The following is a 15846-nucleotide window of genomic DNA, read 5'->3' as shown; positions in this document are numbered from 1 at the left end:
GGTACTTTCAAAAGGCTTGCATCCATAGTTAATGAAGCAATAAGCAGTGAATATCCTGTCGTATGCAGGATCGTGTATAAAACACAGGCAGAGTTATCCATAGGCTTGGTGAAAAAGATGTCATCGACTAGTTTAAGCTTTGACTGAAAGCACACACATCTTGACCATGATTTTCGTTCGTCTGTATTATTACCACTGCGTGTCAAATGAAGCCTACAGGGCCGGGTCCTTGTTATGCATGATTAAAGGTTTGGTCGATATGTTATGACGTATATTCTCCTAGTATAAATTAGGCACACACAAACCTTTACAAGGCTAAGCAGATGCCAGTATAGACAAAGCCAATATGTAAAGTAAATATTTTATTTATATATATATATATATATATATATATATATATATATATATATATATATATATATATATATATATATATAAAGAGTGAGGCATTGCCACTCTGTGGGAAAGGTTTTTTTCCATGGACAAAATGCCCCTGTCCGCTGGGTGTGTGTGGTCGTTAAATGAGGACACATGTACAGACTATGCCAAGGTGCACTGAAGCTGACAGTTTGCGGAGACCCAACCCGCTGTTATGATACTTTGTCTTCATTTTGCCTTGGTTTGGGGTTTTGGCAGTCATCTGTGGCTTACCTCGCTGCTGGCACCACAGTGGAACCAGTGTGCAGCAGTTTTCACACATACTGCAAAGTAGTGGTATTCTCTCATGGCATTTTCTGTGAAGTTTTCTCTCTCTGTCCCTCGCTCTTTCACAAACACACACACACACACACACACACCGAAAACACAAATTTGCACTCAGCCTTTGGAGCTTGAAAAGACTGAGTAAACTGTGTTTTGAGTGGAAATATACTAAAGAATGCTTTTTTCACATTTCATACAGTGTGAATCACAAGTGCATTCCAAGGATTGATCGTGGTTCTTATCCAGCCAGTTCAGGTTACATTCTTCAGTGTGGCTATTTGGAGTACATGTAAATATTGATCTGCATTGATCCTCAGAGACCAGTAATGCACTCTGTTATTTGTCAAAGGTCAATGTCAAGAGGTCAGAGCCTTAAAAGGAGACTGTTGGTTATACAGGCATTGGTACAGTCCCCTCCCTTTCTCTGTGTGTATCTGTCTCTCTCCCAGTTTGGCTAAATTTAGCCCCGTTCAGTTAACCTTGGACTGAAATCCTCACAGTAAAGGCAAGTGTGAAACCTTGTGTGACCCTGGGCAAAAGCTCAAAGAGTGGCCCGGTGAAATGCCTGCATAGAATGAAGATGTTTGGCACTGAGGTTAAACCTGCCCTGGACCACAGCCTGCTGTTTTTCTCACAGAGAATCCTGAGAGGAACACAAACACAAAAACAGTCACACGGGACAGTAGGCTGTCCCCGTGCCAGACTGTCAGGGCACAAACGCGCACACACATACACACACACACTCAAGCAAACACATACCATGCCGGTGTATTTTTCACACCTTATGAAACCTGCTTATTGATTTCACTATGTGTTATTCCAAGGCAGGAAAACAACAACATGTTCTGGGGAAGGCAGGGGGCAGGTGCAAGAGGGAATGTTAATGTCTCTCTCTCTCTCTCTCTCTTTTTTTTTTTTTTTTTTGGTACTCAGGATTGGCACAACACTCTTAGCACTCAGCAGCTACTGGTCATACTGCTCTGAGACAGTCCCTGGCTCAAGCATCACCACGCTCTGTTCTTGTGTGTGTGTGTGTGTGTGTGTGTGTGTGGATGGGTGTTACAGAGTTAGTGCGCTCTTGTTGTTTGAACTTTAACCTAGGATTTGCACCTTTTGTCTGTCTGCTGTCTTTATTTGTTCAGAGCCTTACAGAGTGTCTCAGTGAATGAGACCATACTGTTTACTGCCATGGCATTTGTGAATCTGTGAGGATTCCTCCTGATTCTTTTGGTGGTAGACTATGTGAGTCTACATAGGTGTGTGTGTGTGTGTGTATTTCCACCATCTGTGTGAGGGAGTGTTAATCTCACAGCCTCCGGTGACTATCCAAACATGACCCACCCTTCAGCCTCCTGTCTGCATATTCCAACCCAGATCCTATTAGAGCACTCAGTCGATCACAACATGCGTGCGCGCACACACACACACACACACACGCACAGAGACACACGCACAGAGACACACACACAGACACACACAGGTGCGCTGTATCCCTGCTTTTCTTTGGTGTGTTTTTCTCTCTGTCATCTGGACAAGGGGCATGGTGTTGGGACAGTAAAAGGATGCTGACTGTCTACTGAATGGAGTCTTTAAGTCTTTAAGAGAAGTCTTTAAGAGAACTGCTGCTCTCTCACAGATCTGCAGCTCAGTGACTTTATCCAGGTCCATATGGTGAAACTGGGTTCGTACTGTCGGGTGCTGTATGACAGACTCTGGCCCCAGTCACCCTTTCTTTTTTCCTTCCATGCTCACCACTTACGAGTGTGTTGTTGTTCTTGTGGTTGCAGGGTTTTTTCCGGAGGAGTATTCAGAAGAATATGGTGTATACCTGCCACAGAGAGAAGAACTGCATCATCAACAAAGTCACACGCAACCGATGCCAATACTGCCGTCTCCAGAAGTGCCTGGAAGTCGGCATGTCCAAGGAATGTAAGTGTTTCTGTTCGTGTGTCTGTGTGCGTTTGTGAGAGAGAGATTTTATGTATGAAAGGAGAGAGAACATGGATGCGACACCGTCTAACTGAATGCGGGTGTTTTGTCTGCATATATTCATAGCTGCTCATATTTGGTTTGCGTGAAACAATCACAGGTTATTTACATAAACTGTGTCTGTTTGCGTGTTTACACATACACACTCATAGCTGTACGCACACGCACGCACAGTTCATTATTCCTCCTGGCTGTGTGAACACACAGTCCCTCACACTGCTTGCCACTGTCAGACTTGAGAAGTTAATTGGGAGAGGTGAGAGATTGGGGAATAGAGACAGACACACGCACACACACACACACACACTGGGAGGTGTTAGAGACGTACCAAGACTCCTCAGCTTACCCTGTTTCTCTCATTGCGCTGTTCACACACACATACATTTACAGTGACAGTGTGCAGCATAGTGCCCTGCTGTGAGCGTGTGTATCCTCACTGCTCTTTATGAGTGAATGGAATCATCAATCATGTGCAGATTACTGGAGACTCAGCCCCGAACCTAAAGCTCAGGGGACTCATCCAGCAAACTCCTGCCATCTAGTGGACAGACAAAGCACTACAGCCTTCTCTCTGAGTGCCAAGCCCCACCTTTACGTCTTCTCCCCGTGTCTGTTTTTGGTCTTGGACTGTGGAAACCAGCTACACTACTGTGTCTACCAGGGGGCTATTTAAAGCTTGTGTTTGTGTGTGTGTGAGTGAGTCTGTTTGTGTCCATGTGTGGACACAGTTTCCTTCTTTAAGAATTCTTTTGCATGTATTCTTGCGTGCGTGCGTGTGTGTGTGTGTGTCCAGTGATCTTGGCAGTGACCTTGTCTGTTCACTGAACTGGACTGCACTGAGTGGTCAGAGAGAGCAAACCATATGGGGCCAGCGGGTTGCCGCAGAAATGTTCACTCCTCAAGCAAACGTCATGACAACCTTGTTCCCATGGACACGGCTGACCCACCATGCCAGGCGTGGTGCCAGACAGCTTTGCCAGGGACACAGGAGGGTGGCAGGGAAAACCCGAGAGAACACACACACTAATATGCATATAAACACTCACATAAACACACACACTTACGTTATTTACTCAACCGCACGGTAACACTCATTCTATATGAGCAGGACAGAATCAGTACAAGTAAAACCTACATATAGTTAGTTAAGAAAGGATAAAATCTCTCTCTCTCACACACACACAGAAAGAGAGAGAAAAGGACCAGTGCACCAGGAATTGTATACACACATGCTAAATCACCAGGAACAGATACATTTATGTCTATTTAAGTATTAAATTTTATCAAAAATTTACATCCACACAGGCATGCTGTGTACACACAAACAAAGACATTTATAGATTTACAGAGACTCTCGCATATGGACTCTCTCTCTCTCTCTCGCCCAAATACATTATTCCAGATCTCATCTCCAGCACTGCCTTGCAGGAGGAGAAATGGAGGGATGATGAAAAAGAGGAAAGCGGAGGGAGCAGGGAGAACATTGACATTTTTATCTTTCCATTGAATTTCATCCGCGTGATGGACGACCTGCCAGCACTTTAATTTTCTCCTCTCAAATTATCCCCGTCAACCCACTCCTTCTCCCTCTGTCATACACACACACACTCACACACACACAGACACACACACAGACACGCAGCGCAGATGCAGGCACATACAAGTACACACCAGATACAGATACACATACAATCACACAGGCATAGAAAGGAGTTGTCTGATAACACATACGTAACATTCAAAAACCATATTTGCAAATGGAAGACTCTGTGATACATGCATAAATTGAATAATCATACAAGACACGACATATAGAATACTTAGCGCTGGTCTTCACGTTTGGATCATGTACACAGTGAACTAGTGATATTTTGCTCCTGTTGTAGCACAGTGAGTGTGTCCCTCCCAGAGTCCCAGGTTTAGTATTACGTGAATTTCCATGTACAAAAGCCACTTGCACTTGGTGTCTACCCCCCCCCCCCCTCTCTATCTCCCACACACACACGCACACACACGCACGCACACATACACACACCCTCCCTCCATCCTTCCCTGCGGGTTATAGCAGTAGCAGTTGTGCGTGACTGATGGCAAGGCCAGGCTAATAGTTCTTTAATGACTTCATTAAATTGTGTTGTGCGGCTTATGATTGCAGTGGCAATTTGTCAGCCAGGCTAATGTGGGCGCGTTAAGGATGCCCCACTTTTATTTAGGAATTAATTTCACATCTCCAGAGGCCCCTAACGGTGCCCAGACACTGACACGCTCCGACAGGAGAGTGAGAAAAGGAGAGAGAGAGAGAGAGAGGATGCAAAAAAGAAAGAGAGAAAGAAAGAAAGAAATGGTAATATCGAAACAGGAAAACAATGACAAAAGGGCGGCTAAGATGTTTTTAATGTTAAATATTGTCACTGTAAGCACTTCTCTCTCTCTGTTTTTCTGCCCTCCACATGAGTTCTTACTGCAGAAAGCAGTTTGGTTCTGTACCCCCTGCTGGGAGGACATTGAGGAGAAGAGAAAAGTGAGAAAGCTATCTTAGATTACAGGGAGAATAATGGAATGGTTTACAAGGGCTTGCAGAGGGGGAAGTGTGTGTGTGTGTGTGTGCATGCGTGTGTGCTGGTGAGGGAAGTGTGGAGGGGAAAAAGAGAGGGTGAGAGGAGGGTGTGAGACAGAGAGAAACAGAGAGGGAGGGGAAGGAGGAGGGGGGGAGGTGTGCCTTTAAAGCATTAGCGGGTGGATATTTGTCATATTATGTTATTAGATTAGCCCTGGGTCTAATGAAAGCTCTAGTGATTTATCAGTGTTATGTACAACTTCATCCTCTAGCACTATTCATCAACGTGCGCACACACACGAACACGCACTCACATTCACACTTGCACGCACAGATATACCCACTGAGGGCCTGGTGTCTCGCCCTGGGGAGGAATAGTGGGAGGAGAATTTACTTGGGTGAGGGATTGGGAGTCTGAAGGATATTTGGTATGTGTCTGTTGGACGAGTGTGTGTGTGTGTGTGTGTGTGTGTGTGTGTTTTGGGCATGTGCTGATTGGGTTGCTTGTTTCTTTGTTGTATCTAGTGGCGATGGGGGAAAAGTGCCGTGACATTCTCTTCCTCTCTCTCTCTTTTTTTTTTTTTTTTCTTCCCTCTTCCACACCTCTCCTCATTTCTCTTCACAGATCAGATGTGTGTAGTAACACATTTTTTCTTCTCTCCAGTCTCCTGTCACAATGTCCTATCTCATTCCATTAGCACTCCACACCTCATCTCCAAACTATCCTTTACTGCTCTTGGTGCTACCTCTCTTTCTCTCACCTCATCCCTCTCCCACTCCTACAGCCCTCTCTCCTCTTATCCTCCAGCAGTCCGTTCATCTTCTCTTCTCCTTTTTTCCCCCCCTCTGCCATTTTTCATCTCCTTCCTGTGTTTGCTTCACAGTGAGATGAAGGCAGGATGTGCAGTACATCCTAGTGAGGCAGGGGAATTTTCAGTAGATTCTGGATCTTATTTTAGTGTGGGAGGTCGAGCTTTCTTTTGTATTTTTGTTTTATGCGATTTACAGCACCAGCACTGTTATGTTTTGGTTTTTTTTCGAATATTTGAGCGTCTCACTTTATTACGATCCACTGTTTCATGTCACCTTTACATCTTTGGTATATTTGACTGGATTGCCTACCCGATTGGCTGATTATCTCTGGATTACTGGGGCACAAACAGTTGTTTTTCTTCCCCTCTCTCCCTCTCCCTCTCTCTTTCTCCTCTAGCGGTGAGGAATGACAGGAATAAGAAAAAGAAGGAGGAGAAAAAGCAAGACTGTGCAGAAAGTTACACCCTGAGCCCTGACACTGAGCAGATGATTGACAAAGTGAGAAAAGCCCACCAGGAAACTTTCCCTTCGCTCTGTCAACTCGGCAAATATACCACGGTGAGCATATGCAGGGACGTAGAACTCAACACGCTCCACCGTCCTCGTGTTAAGCTACGGGAAATGCGTTGCCTAATTTTCCTTTGTACAACCTGTGTTCAGTTACAACTTTCAGAAAATGTCTGTTTTGAAGAATACTAACTGATGTCTTTTTTTGCGCGCCCGCGCGTCTGTGTGCGCAGAGTAACAGTTCGGAGCGCCGGGTCTCGCTGGATGTGGACCTGTGGGATAAGTTCAGCGAGCTGTCCACCAAGTGTATCATTAAAACGGTGGAGTTTGCCAAGCAGCTGCCGGGATTCACCACACTCACAATAGCAGACCAGATCACGCTCCTGAAGGCCGCCTGCCTGGACATCCTTGTGAGTGAGCTTTTTCTGCTCTTTCCATTTTCCCCCGTCCTTTCCCACTGCAGCTCTCATTCCCATAACACAGGCCCTGGCTCAGCAGACCGCTCCGCTGGAAGCTTCTAGTCTGGTTAAGCCCATGATGATAGCTTTAAACTCTGTTATGGTCTGCTGGTGAAAACCAGGCCTTGAAGTTCTTTAAAGTGGAATCTTGGTATCCTTTAGCATAACAGTAATTATGAAGTTGTAACGTCTCTCGTGACAAATTGATTTTCATTGCTCTGGAACCTGACCTTGTTCCGTGTCCTCGTCGGCGTTCAGATTTTGCGGATCTGCACTCGTTACACACCTGAGCAAGACACGATGACGTTCTCGGACGGGCTCACGCTGAACCGCACCCAGATGCACAACGCAGGCTTTGGACCCCTCACAGATCTGGTATTCGCTTTTGCCAATCAACTACTGCCCCTGGAGATGGACGATGCTGAGACAGGACTGCTCAGCGCCATCTGTCTGCTGTGTGGAGGTATACATGCACACACGCACACAGTCTCTTACTCAGACAGACTGCTTCATTGCAGTCTTGTTGCATCCTGGCTGGCCAAAGCCTCTATTTTCTTTGATCTGAAAGTAGAAGAGAGATGGCACTAATACCTATGACACACTCTCATTAGGGCAGGAGTATTTCTATTTTAAGGTTCTTTGTTGTGTTGGAAGGAAGGCTTTAAAGGTTTATGATTTAGCTGTAGATTAGATGCACTGTGCTGAATCCTACATGTGCTCTGCACATCCACAGTCTAAAGCAAAGCAAGGCTTAAGATGTCAGAAATGACACCATCTGGTGGATCCTCAATAAACTGCAAGTGATAGGCAAAATGGTTAATAGCAGCAAAACTGTCAACATAACATTCATCTCAATACTGAATTAGGATTTCAACGTCTCATGGACTTGTGTGTTTGTGTGTAAAGATCGACAGGACCTGGAGGAGGCGGATAAAGTGGACATACTGCAGGAGCCGTTATTGGAGGCACTGAAAATCTATGTCAGGAAGAGGAGGCCACACAAACCTCACATGTTCCCCAAGATGTTGATGAAGATCACTGACCTGCGGAGTATCAGCGCCAAGGGTGAGTCAGACAAACCAAATGTATTAATGAAATCTCAACAAATGTCAGCGCTCAGTTTATTCTTCAAAGCTTTTGCCCTCCTGGAAAAGAGGAGAAAGAGAGAAACATTTCAGCTTGCAGACTCATCAGTGTCTTTATAAAAGGACTCCCCTGACTTTTAAACCCGACTCTGCTGTAGTTCATTAACCAGGAGAATTTAGCCCCGACACATGGGCCATTCTTTAAACTAATGTTTAATATCACTGTTTAAAACTGTACAGTGATCTTTCAAATACCTAAACAGCTAAATATCAGCGTTTCATAATACTCACAAATATCAGGCCAAAAGTCGTTTACATATCATTTATAAGAATTTTGCTTATAAACAGTCTTATTACAAAAATCTAATTCCTCATGAAATGGTGTTACTGAAAACTGTTAAGTTACTTGGATGGGAATTATTGACGTTTCTTGTTTAACCCCCTCTGAGTCAATGCACCACAGGAATCTGAAATGACTCTCTGTGCAACAGCTTTCCATTATCACTCATCTGTGATTTCCCCAGACCTTTTACATGCTAGTGCATTTTTAGTCATCCACTGAATGGCCCAGTTCCCCACTGGGGGGGGAGGGGGGGGGGGGTTCGACATTGCCACGCTTGATGTTGCTTTGGTGCTCATTTAATCAAATTTTAAACGTCTTGACGTTTGACCTACATACGCTTTTTTCAGGGTATAGTAATGTACACAACATATGTTGTGCAAGAATTGTTTTTGTATGGTTTTATACTTTGTTGCACGGAATGCAGAACAGTCGGTTTTAACCATCTGTTTTGGGAAATGCATGGAAAGTTGACCTTAAACAAAGATAGTGTTTTGATGAACAAACGTAGCTCTGCTTTGTCTGAGGACTTTTGAGATTGAGAAGAGGCAGAGTTTGATTTCAGAGTGTTGGCTAAAGGGCAGGTAACTTGCTGCGAGCAGGAAGTTGATTGTGCCAGTTGGCATCCAGCAAGATTTATAAACAAGGAGAAAATGAATAAAGATTAAATTCTTAAATATGTCGAGGGAGTTCAACTGTGCTTTGGGTTGCAGTGTAAAATTATTGCATGGACTTTCAGTACCATTTCACAATCAGAAGATATCCTCAGTAAAAAAAAACAAAAAAAGAAAACATGCTTCTTTCTAAATCTTCATTTTGAGATGTAGTTATGAAACTTTGCTAGAAATACATTAGCATAGTTAGGTGACATGGTGTATCTACAGCTGTAAGACTCATTTGTAAGGGGCATTCATCATCAAAAAGAATATCATTTTATGTTGAAATGAATTTCTTGCATGATGAATTGTCTATATGAAAACTTTATGGCAGGGTATGGGAAAGTAAAATGACAGTTCCTTGAAACCACATCTCTTTGGTCTATTTTCAGCTATATTAAGAGTTAGTGCCAAATCTCCTCATGAATGCTATGCAGGGAATTAAGACTGAATCATAAATTTGTTGTATCTCTGATATCAGGTACATTGTACGATTAAATCCTGGGTGTAAAAGTCTGATATGAGGGTATGATTACAGATCACATGTCAGACAGACATGCTCATACTTGTCTGCCTGTAAGTTGTTACGAAATGTTAACAAGACAGGCTTGCTGAATAAACTGTGTGTTGAGATTTCAAACAAACACATATTCATGCTTACACACTACTCCTTGTATACTCTCACACAGATGTGGCACACAGCACTCTGACGTATGCATACCCTTCATTCAAGCGTGATACCAATCTTGCCATTCTAACTGGTCTCTTTCTCTCTGTCTGTCTGTCAGGTGCTGAGCGAGTGATCACTCTGAAGATGGAAATTCCTGGCTCCATGCCGCCGCTCATTCAGGAGATGCTGGAGAACTCAGAGGGTCTGGAAAGTTCTGCAGGGGCGGTGGGCTCCCGAGCCAGCGGACCTCCCCCTGGCAGCTGCAGCCCCAGTCTTTCTCCAAGCTCTGCCCAAAGCAGCCCAGCAACGCAGTCGCCATGACGACAGTCGCCACGATGACCGCTACTGACTACTGTGTCCCGTACACACACGCATACAAACACCGATATACTCAAGAAAAAAAAAACAAAAAACCCACACTCGCAGTCCCTAAATCCTTCTTACGTCCTCAGAGACCAGAGAGGATTACGATGAAGGTGTATATCAGGAGTTTTGTCATTCACCCCCATGCCCCGCTCCTTTTCCTCTCCCCCACACGCTCACTCCCCCCCCACCACCCCCCCAAAAAAACCCCAATACAGAACACTGCTGATTACTCCTCCGTCCAGCTCCCCTGGACTCACTCTCTCTTTCCCCCTCCTCCATTTGAGAGACTGATGGGGGGGAGAAAAAGGGATGGGAGTGGAAAAGACTGATTCACGCAGACAAGATGCAGTGAATAAGAGTGTGAGGATGGACAGAAGGACCTAGAGAATGAAAACGTGACATTATCATTCTAACTCTTTAAGGCCTGGACTTCATTACAACCACTGAAGATTTGGTCTATTTTTTTTTTTTCTCCTTTTCCAGCTTCAAGAGACAGATTTCTTACAAAATTATATAAATATATATAGAGAGAAGAATAAGGAATGATTGTGATTGAGTTGTTCAGGAATGAAAATGACAGGTTTTAAAAAAAAAAAAAAGAAAAAAAAAGGTCTCTGAGATTAGATGCAGTCGTATCTCCTCACTGATTTCTTTTCATACCCTTTAGAGTAAAAAACAAAAGAGAAGAAGAGCAAGAAAGGAGAACAGTGTTCTGTTTTATCTCAGACTGAAGATGTTTTTTTTTTTTTTTCCATGAAAACAAAAACAATGAAATTAATTCATTTACACTCACAAAAAAAAAAAAAATTGTGCACAGATGAAATGATATAAACATTGTTGCAAACTTCTCCAGATGAACTTGTTTTTGTTTTTTTTTTGTTTTTTAAATCCTGATGTGTTTCCCCTCTGTTTATTTGCCACCGAGAGAGTGGATGTATATTCAAATTACACATCTCTAATGAAATCAAGAAAAAGAGAAGAAAGGGTATTTTGTAGCCTTTCAGAGTGTACAAAAGCTGTGTTCATTTCTTTCAACTAAAATGGGTGTAGCCTTATGATCTTTAGGTACCCTTTTTCATGTGTTGTCTTTTGGTGAATATGAAAGAAAGTGTATTTGGCTTAAAGGTATGAGCTTAGTGCAGCTCACTTAAGGAACTGCCCCCCCCCCCCCCCCCCCCCCCCCCCCCCCAAACACACACACCCGCTCCCCAGTGTTTCAAGAGGGCATTGTTGGTTCATTCTTTCAGTTGCCTACCCATTCAAATATGAAGAGATCACAGAGATGGATGCGCTTGTGTTGTCTCCTGGCCCAGCTGCTGGTTGACAAGAACATGTTTATAGGGTTGGGTTTTGAGTAGGTGCAGGGGTCAGTGCTATTTTAAGAAACTGCCCTCAAGCTCTGACTGTGTCGTAGAACTCCAGCAGTGGGTGATCCAGTTACTGTACACAAGGTTTGTCATCGTACCAGCCATTGTTTTGTTTTTTTTTTTCTCCCCCAACTATCAGCAACTCCTGGAAATGAACAGTTGATGTAATATCTTATCTTACAAAGAAAATACAGTTATTATTTAACTGGAATTCTTACAAATCCATCATGTTTCCTCACACCAGTAGTCATATCTTTTCTCAGTCCCGAAAATTAGAACCCATAGCCATTCCACATAATGGGTCTATCCCACCAAAAACTTGTGATCAGGTGAATTAAGGGCTCGATGGTAAATAGTTTTTTGTAGTCAAAGGCAAGGTTTCTGGAATAGTGGCAAATGTAAAGAATTACTGAGGATTGAAGAGTGGCAGATTGAGGATTACTGGGGTAGGTAAGTCAGTTTAGTGAGTTTGGGAGTTTACAGTGGATTCTAAGCTAGTCAGTTATGACAGAATCACACTGTTAAGAGTCGATGGTGATTTCCTGTTCAGAAGGACGTGTGTATCTCATACTCCTAGATGAAATTCAGGAAGGTGCTGAGTAAACATGCAAAGCATAATGATTGATTCCTCGGAGTGCAGTAAAATTGAGGGCGGACACCTAGGCTGGGACTTGCTGTGACCAATTCGTGGAAGAATTTGAAAAAAAATTTCTTAAGCCTTTGAGGACAGTATTGAACTTTTGTGGTGTGAATGAATGAAAAATCCACCTCTCCCAGTTACTCTGAAGACTGTGGGAAACTGTCTTCCCTAAGTCAAGCCAATGGCGTTACACTGTGAAAACAATGGTGACAGGACAACTGTGCATGTAATTATACTACATTGTGGAGATTTTCATGGGCAGCCTTATATTTTGAATCTTGCCCATATATCAACGTAAACTTTCAGTCTCGTTCTCAAAAAAAAAAAAAAAAAAGTTGTTTTGAGATCTACCACATAGCCTAGCTGAACCTCACTAACTTGTTCTATACAAGGTGCCTAAGGCACAAAGTAACACCTCTGTTGAGATGCACCATACTGTGCCCTAAAATGATCAAATGCTTGCTCTTTGACCCTGGGGTTCAATTCTTAACCACTATGATTCAGGTCAGGGCCATGAGTGATTTGTTGGGTCTGCAGGCCTAAGAGAGCGAGGTCTGCTCTGGGAGAGAACATCAAGCTGCACTTCAGGATTTTTAAAAATCACTTTTCTTTAGTTAAATTCAAGAATGTCAAGAGAAGTCGACTCCCAACGCATCACACATTTCTCCCCTCTTTTAAACCCTTTCATCTGGATCAGTACACACTTTGAAAGCTGATGCAATTTTGTCAAGATTATCAGGCAACTTTAAAAAGAGAAAATAAAACACATTTAATAATTTTGCCTTGTTGTGTTGATTTTCTATTTTGTGTGTGTTCGGTCCTCACGATGTGCACTGAAGGGCATTCTTAAGCCTGCTACCTGTGACAGCCGTCACAGTTTCTCTCTAATCTGTATTTTAATCTGGTAAATCTATCAACAAGTAGTTGTTCATGGAGCTGTAATGATGAGACTGGATTAACTGCTCAACATTTAGAGAATATATCCAGTCCTAAACATTTTTTTGGAAAACTAAAATAAGTTATTTTTAAATAATGTCTCCATCATTCAACATAATCGAGCACTGGCAGACCATTTAATATGTCATTTAATATGTCTGTAGATTTTAATGGGTTCACATCAATCACTCAGTCCAGTTAGTGTGTTTAAAAGACACAGACAGGGACCAGAGCTGAGTGCAGTCAATAATAATTATTATAATTGATGATGATGATTATGATGTTGAAGATGTCATTTCATAGTATGGTGCGAGTACCACGAAAAAGCATGTAAAAGACATAAGATGTAAGAGCTCAGTGTATTTCCTAATTTGATGCAAATAGCAACTGTAATCTGAGTTCATAAATGCGAATTTGAAATATAACAACATATGATGACACGTGGGACAAATTGGAGAGTGTATGTGGTGAAGACGTGAAATGTGTTATTCAAGTGGCTCGTCACACGATGGCAGCAGTAAGTACAGTTTGTAAATTTGCAAAATATCGAAGAAGAAATTACAGTAAACTTGTCCCTTAATAACAAACTGATTGGTTATTCAGTCATAAGCCTACCAGTCATTCGTTATGGCTGCAAAGTGCAAAGGTGATTGCGAGGTCCGCCGCTTTCAAGAGAGATGAAAAACGAAGTACTTTTCCGACTGAAAGCCGCGGTGGCAGCAGGCTGAGGAGGGTAGCCCAGACATCCCCTTCCCCGGCTACATCCACCAGCTCCTCCTGGGGGATCCCAAGGCGTTCTCAGGCCAGCCGAGATAAATCTCCCAACGTGTCCTGGGTCTGCCCAGGGGTCTCCTCCCAGTTGGTCGTGCTAAAAGACAGTTTCTGTACCGTAAGTCCAGTCCGCCGGGGCCCTCGCCCCAACCCGTCACCCATGCGGCATCGTACCGGCCCCTATTTCTCCCCTCGTAGGTGGTGGGAGGCCCACGAGAGGGCGGCCCCACGTGGCTCATTCGGGCTGAGCCCGGCTGGAACCCGTGGCTGGTTCGGCCACCAGGCGCTCGTCTACGAGCTCCCCTTCCAGGTCTGGCTCCAGGAGGGGGCCCCGGGCGAGGTGCCTGTTTCTCTGTGGATGCTGTTCATAAGGGGTTTAATAATCGCTTTTTGTCTGGCTGGCCCCTCACTTGGGACCTCTGTGCCTTGGATGACCCTACCAGAAGCTACATGCTCCAGGCAGCACAGCTCCCAGGATCACAGGGGCTCATAAACCCATCCACCACGATAAGGTTGCGATTCCAGGAGGGGTGACACAATGTAAATAAATTAATTTAGAGCCTTTAGTGGTAGTAACCTGGGGAAACATTATTTCTCACAGTTGAAGATAAGCAATAATGAACACACTTGGAGTGGTAACTGATGGAATTGCATTGTTGGTTTTCAGGAAAGGAAGGCAATCGAGCATGTGAAGGAAATACTTCTTAACCAAGAATTAAAACGCCCTGTGTCTTGTACATGGCATAAAGAGAAACTGTCGCATAACACATTGGCTACGGCAGTATTCAAATTCAGTTCAAAAAATTTCCCCCCTGCTCATTGGCTGTTGTGTTTGCCTATATACAGATTACATCCAATAGGCGGTCTTCGCGCGGAATTTCAAAACGTTTCCAAGTAATAGCATATATGTTGGATCTCTCCGCGAATCTATAAACAAAATAGTTCTCTTAAAGGTGAAACCATTTTAACACATTTGGAACATCAAGCGGAAACAGTTTTAACACCTTTGAAACATTAAGTGTTTTACATTAACTTTTGTTACTTTGTTTGTATTTGTTTACTCTGCCTTCTGCCAGGATACAACTGCGTGTGCTGGTCATTTTTAGCGGAGGGATATATTCCACTGTGCTTCTCTAGATGTTGCGTCCGAGAGCCTGACTCTCGTCCATTTAGCATATTGCTAACCAACGTTTAAACCCTATTACGAGCAGGAGGTGAACTTGCTCAATGTACTCTCCAACCTCTCGAACTACTTGCGGGAAAATTGCAGCCACTGACGGAATACATGTGATTTTTTAGGTTTTACCGAAAACCGGGTAAGGCGTTGATTTAACATATATCTTATATCTTATGCAGGCTGATGAACGCTTGTTGGATGTCTGAACAGTGGTACCAACTAACAGCATAACTATCTTGGAGTCAACCAGCACATATCTGATAGATACGATTTTGTGATAGCTCTACCTGTTTTGGTTAGCCGTTAGCGATTGAGTCAGTCTTTAAGTCAGTAAGTCACTGCATCGCTGTTATTGTTGTTGTTGTTTTTAACTAAGTTACTGTGCCAAGATAATTTCTTTGTGTTTGGACTAGTCAACTTAAAATACGTTAGTCTTTTTGTGTAAGTCGGTTACCTAGACTGTAGAGAATTTTAAACGGTTAATATTCAGTCGGCTCATGTATCCCTCCTTATGTACCACCAACTAAGCTTGGTTTTTCTCCATGTTATGATCGTGATCTAGCATCCTTAAGTTAAACACCGACATTCAACTTCGTGGTTTTCGTAGTTGAACAATACGACTTATTTTGTAGTATGCAAACACGGGCGAAATGAGGTGAATATTAAACGTGCAGTATATTTAGTATATGCTAACTTATTACACCACTAATGTGGTTGATTTCACAGACTTCAGGTAAGTTTTTACGAGAATGCCTCTGCACGGGAAGATAGTGGTTATAAAGAGAAGTGGTGGAGATGGGACTGAATTTCCG

General features: G+C 43.3%; 1 protein-coding gene across 2 annotated transcripts in view; it reads left to right on the top strand.

Annotated features, from left to right (window-relative positions):
• raraa (retinoic acid receptor, alpha a) overlaps nucleotides 1-10277 on the top strand; it is a 66565-nt gene extending 56288 nt beyond the window's left edge. Inside the window, exons 3-8 of one of the 2 annotated variants that reach the window (XM_030773901.1) lie at nucleotides 2490-2631; nucleotides 6459-6619; nucleotides 6802-6978; nucleotides 7285-7489; nucleotides 7933-8091; nucleotides 9896-10277. In XM_030773901.1, the coding sequence (XP_030629761.1) occupies nucleotides 2490-2631; nucleotides 6459-6619; nucleotides 6802-6978; nucleotides 7285-7489; nucleotides 7933-8091; nucleotides 9896-10098 (1047 nt within the window). In that variant the 3' untranslated portion in view covers nucleotides 10099-10277. The remainder of the gene's footprint in view (nucleotides 1-2489; nucleotides 2632-6458; nucleotides 6620-6801; nucleotides 6979-7284; nucleotides 7490-7932; nucleotides 8092-9895) is intronic. The other variant, XM_030773902.1, reaches the window with a different exon arrangement.
• Nucleotides 10278-15846: the final 5569 nt, after the last annotated feature.

The sequence above is a fragment of the Chanos chanos genome, chromosome 5, assembly GCF_902362185.1.
Source record: "Chanos chanos chromosome 5, fChaCha1.1, whole genome shotgun sequence".
Taxonomy (NCBI): Eukaryota; Metazoa; Chordata; class Actinopteri; order Gonorynchiformes; family Chanidae; genus Chanos; species Chanos chanos.
This window is presented reverse-complemented; position numbering and strand designations above follow the sequence as displayed.